The sequence below is a fragment of the Nilaparvata lugens genome, unplaced genomic scaffold, assembly GCF_014356525.2.
Source record: "Nilaparvata lugens isolate BPH unplaced genomic scaffold, ASM1435652v1 scaffold6086, whole genome shotgun sequence".
Taxonomy (NCBI): domain Eukaryota; kingdom Metazoa; phylum Arthropoda; class Insecta; order Hemiptera; family Delphacidae; genus Nilaparvata; species Nilaparvata lugens.
In genome coordinates this window covers 1-3,512 of record NW_024091851.1, presented here as the reverse complement: position 1 = coordinate 3,512, position 3,512 = coordinate 1, and the positions used below count along the sequence as shown (strand labels likewise).

The window sequence follows — 3,512 nt, the reverse complement described above, 5'->3', positions numbered from 1 at the left end:
TATCTATAGAGAGATTTATTCAAACTTTGAACCAGTATTCCCTTAAAGGTAAATCTTGAAGCTAATCTTTTGGAGAATCTTGTTTTGTCATGTGTATGAGCAGAGTTAGTTTAAAATGGGCAGCAATTTAGTATTTGATTCAATTTATGGCTAATTTCCTTAAAGAGGACTGTCAATTTTGTGAGACAGTGTTAAGTGCTTTGATTAGGTCATCATAACTTCTGGAATTATTGTAGAAATTTTCTTTTTTTGAGATTCAGAATAGATATTGGAAACCAACAAATGAATCGCCTAATGTCAAGAATCTCAAAGTTAGAGCCAATCGTTCTTGTGGAGTTATTGATTCCCTCATGATGATATTCTTGTTTAGATAACTAGTTGAATTAGATTCAGTATATTAACAAGATAATGTTTTGACAACTTAATAAAGTTTGAACTGTCAATCTTATGTCATATAGCAATTGAGGGGTCTAGAATCAAAACTCACATTATCCAAAAATCAAATTTTTCAGTACAGCCAAAAAACTTGCTCACATTGTGATTCCAAAGAAAGATACTTATGGCTCGTGTTTTCATGTTCATTTGAGGTATTCAAATAGAAATTGATATTGAAAGTCAGACATTTCTCCACAGAATCAAGAAAAAATAGGTAAATAATATGGATAATGTGAGTTTTGACACTCATCCTGGGATAATGTGAGATTTGATACTGAATATTCTGGATATTGTAAGTTTTGAAAATGAGTTTTGTCGAAATTATTGTGAGTTCGAATCTCTTTAATTTTGTCCCACTAGTAGACTATAATACTGTCTTTTTGAAATATTATATGGGCTATTGACACAAATTACCAAGCCAGAAGAGTTATTTGGTAAGGAAGGTGATTGAAAAAAACATTCTTCTTACAAATTAAACTTTTATTGATACACTGTTAATAATTCAAAAGGATAAAAATAAAATAAATGTTGATCAGAAAATTAAAATATTTTTTTCAAATAGTGAACTGATTATTCATATTTTCATCTTCACATCCACATTCAAAATATATTATTGGTTCTTGTTCTTCTTCACCATTATTGTCTATTGCTTTCTTATAGAACTCCAGATTATCGATGAGTCGCCAATCCTCACCAAAATGTTTTTTAAGTAGTTTGTCGACATCTTTTTTTTTCTCCTCCGCAAGATAATTTTTCTCTTCTATAATGTCAGGATTCAAGTCCGGATTAGGTTTTTTACCATTTTTCATTAGGTTCCAATACTTATCAGACAAATCACTTACATACGTGGGCTCACCTCTGACCAGAACTTTATTTCGTGCATTTTTTGGAGCTTTTATGTAAATGCGTTTACATTGGGAGATTTTAAAAGGCCATTTTTGGGTATCTTTCATGTTTCTTTTGACTACATTTTTAAAATCAGCTACTTCACAGTCTTTTCCAAGGATTTTTATAGTTGCATGCTCCGATATAATATCGTATACTTCTTCATAAGTAGTTATGACTTCTTTCTTTTTCAAAATTTTTTCAATGTTCCCAAAAACCCTGTCTGCTGGAAGGAAACTGTGCCCTGTAATGGGATATACTACCTCAATTTCTTCAATGTTACTTGGTGCCACAGAACTCAACCAGAAGCTGCACATTCCTATAAAAATGCTATTTTTATTTTGTCCGCCGCACCCGTCAGATATCAGTCTAATCCTATTGTAGGGGGTCAAATCGATAGATCTCAAGGTGTCAAAAACACATGAAGCGATGGTGTTTGAATCTTTGTCGAATTTATTCTCTGTCCAGCAATAAGAAGTGACTGATTCCTTGTTCAACTGTGACTTACTATGACCTCTCACAACTGAAAAATTCTGTACATAAATTTGTCTTGAATAATAAGTTGATTGGTCTGGCAATTTGGGGATTGGAAGATTTTTCTGGCAGTCGAAGGATAAGATAAGAAGATTTTCGTCTGTGTCCTGGAGTTTATTATAGAACGCTTTTGCACGCAATTTATGTACACGTTTCTCAATCAACAAGTTAGACTTTTTACCTGGATCACTTTCAGCTTTGATTTTTTCTTGTAGGCACAAGCACGTAGAACAAACATCAGTTCGAGGAGATCGAAAACCCAAATTATAGTTGGTATTGAAAATGTTACGGAAGTATGATTCCTTGACAGGTACATTTCCATTTTCAGCTGAATACATCATGAACAATTTCTTGATACTCAAATCAGAGGACAAATATTTTCTATTACTCTCTTTTCGACAATAGTGGCTCTCAATGCACTGCAATTTTTCAATAAACTTCATGACATTAATCTTTTTTGGAGCAAATTCTGCTGTCCTCTTAAAACCTCCCCTTTTCTCAGTTATAAAGCCCTGTTCATGGAATGTTTTTGTAATATTATTGACTCTGAATCTGGATATGCCCAGAATACCAATGAATGCATTCAAACAAACAGGCACCCTCTCCTTCTTTTTATTTAATACAAAATAACGTGTACTCCTCATTTGTTTCTTGTACTTGGATACTTCATTTTGATTTTTCCGTTGATTTGGACGCCTTCTCCTCACATTCACAATCTCAACATACTTTAAAACGAAATGATCCTGATATTCTTTTTCTGTCTTTTTATAGAATAAAGAATGAAACTTTTTCAAATCACACATATCAAGCGAACAACATTGAAAGGATTGACTGCTGTGTCCACAAGTTGGTTTGTCCGGCATACTCTTGGGCTTGTACCTAAAACCAAAGAAAGCAACTTTTAGGTTATGCCTAATTTGTTTGCTCTCTTCTGGCTTAGTAAGTTATATTAATTTTAAGTGGCTTAGTTTAAAAAGTGAAAGCTCCCACAATCATTCCTATTTAGAAATTGTATCATCTGTTATGCAATAATTAGAGAAATTACAAGAATCTAAAACAGAACAAGGCATGAAAGCATGGTTTGTAGTTATACTGAAACTTACCGTTCTGTCTTCAATTTAGCTTTCTTCCACTGCAATGGTGACTTTTTAGGTTTTCTAGCTCTCTCATTACTCTGCACTGGCGTCACTGAGATATCCATTGAACAAAAGATTCTAACACAATAAAATAAATTGACTCTAATAAAGATTCTAACCACTCAATACTCGAATATTCTGCAGCTATGGACTGCTTTGCTACAATGATGTTTGACAGGAGTCACATGACCTGAATGCTGCTCTCTCATTGGCTACAGCTGCCTAACTGACAAAACTCACATTATCCTACGGATATTGTCAGTTTTGACACTAACCCACAACTTTTGGTTCCATTTTATGTGGGATAATGTGATTTTAGAGAAGAACTATTAGCACCATTGAATTTCTCGCATCTTTTTCTGTAGGAATCCAGTGCTAACTAAATTTCGTCAAAAATGGATAATGTGAGTTTTGATTCTAGACCCCTCAAATGAAAAAAAATCTATTATAGCTGTAACAACCGACTGTCAAGAGCTTTTGAAAACTGAAAAATTAGGAAAGCTGATTCCGAAATTAATCAGA

At 33.3% G+C, this 3,512-nt stretch overlaps 1 protein-coding gene across 1 annotated transcript; it reads right to left on the bottom strand.

Moving 5' to 3' along the window:
• Positions 1-474: 474 nt before the first annotated feature.
• LOC111052999 lies at positions 475-3,391 on the bottom strand. The gene is made up of 2 exons (XM_022339829.2): positions 2,958-3,391; positions 475-2,733 (listed from the first exon to the last, which is right to left on the bottom strand). The coding sequence occupies exons 1-2, from the start codon at positions 3,053-3,055 to the stop codon at positions 990-992; spliced, it is 1,842 nt and encodes a 613-aa protein (XP_022195521.2). The 5' UTR covers positions 3,056-3,391; the 3' UTR covers positions 475-989.
• Positions 3,392-3,512: the final 121 nt, after the last annotated feature.

Coding starts and splice junctions, on each gene's coding strand:
- LOC111052999 (XM_022339829.2), bottom strand. CDS start 3,055: ATGGATATCTCAGTGACGCCAGTGCAGAGTAATGAGAGAGCTAGAAAA. Junction 2,734..2,957: donor GCTAAATTGAAGACAGAACG/GTAAGTTTCAGT, acceptor CTTTGGTTTTAG/GTACAAGCCCAAGAGTATGC.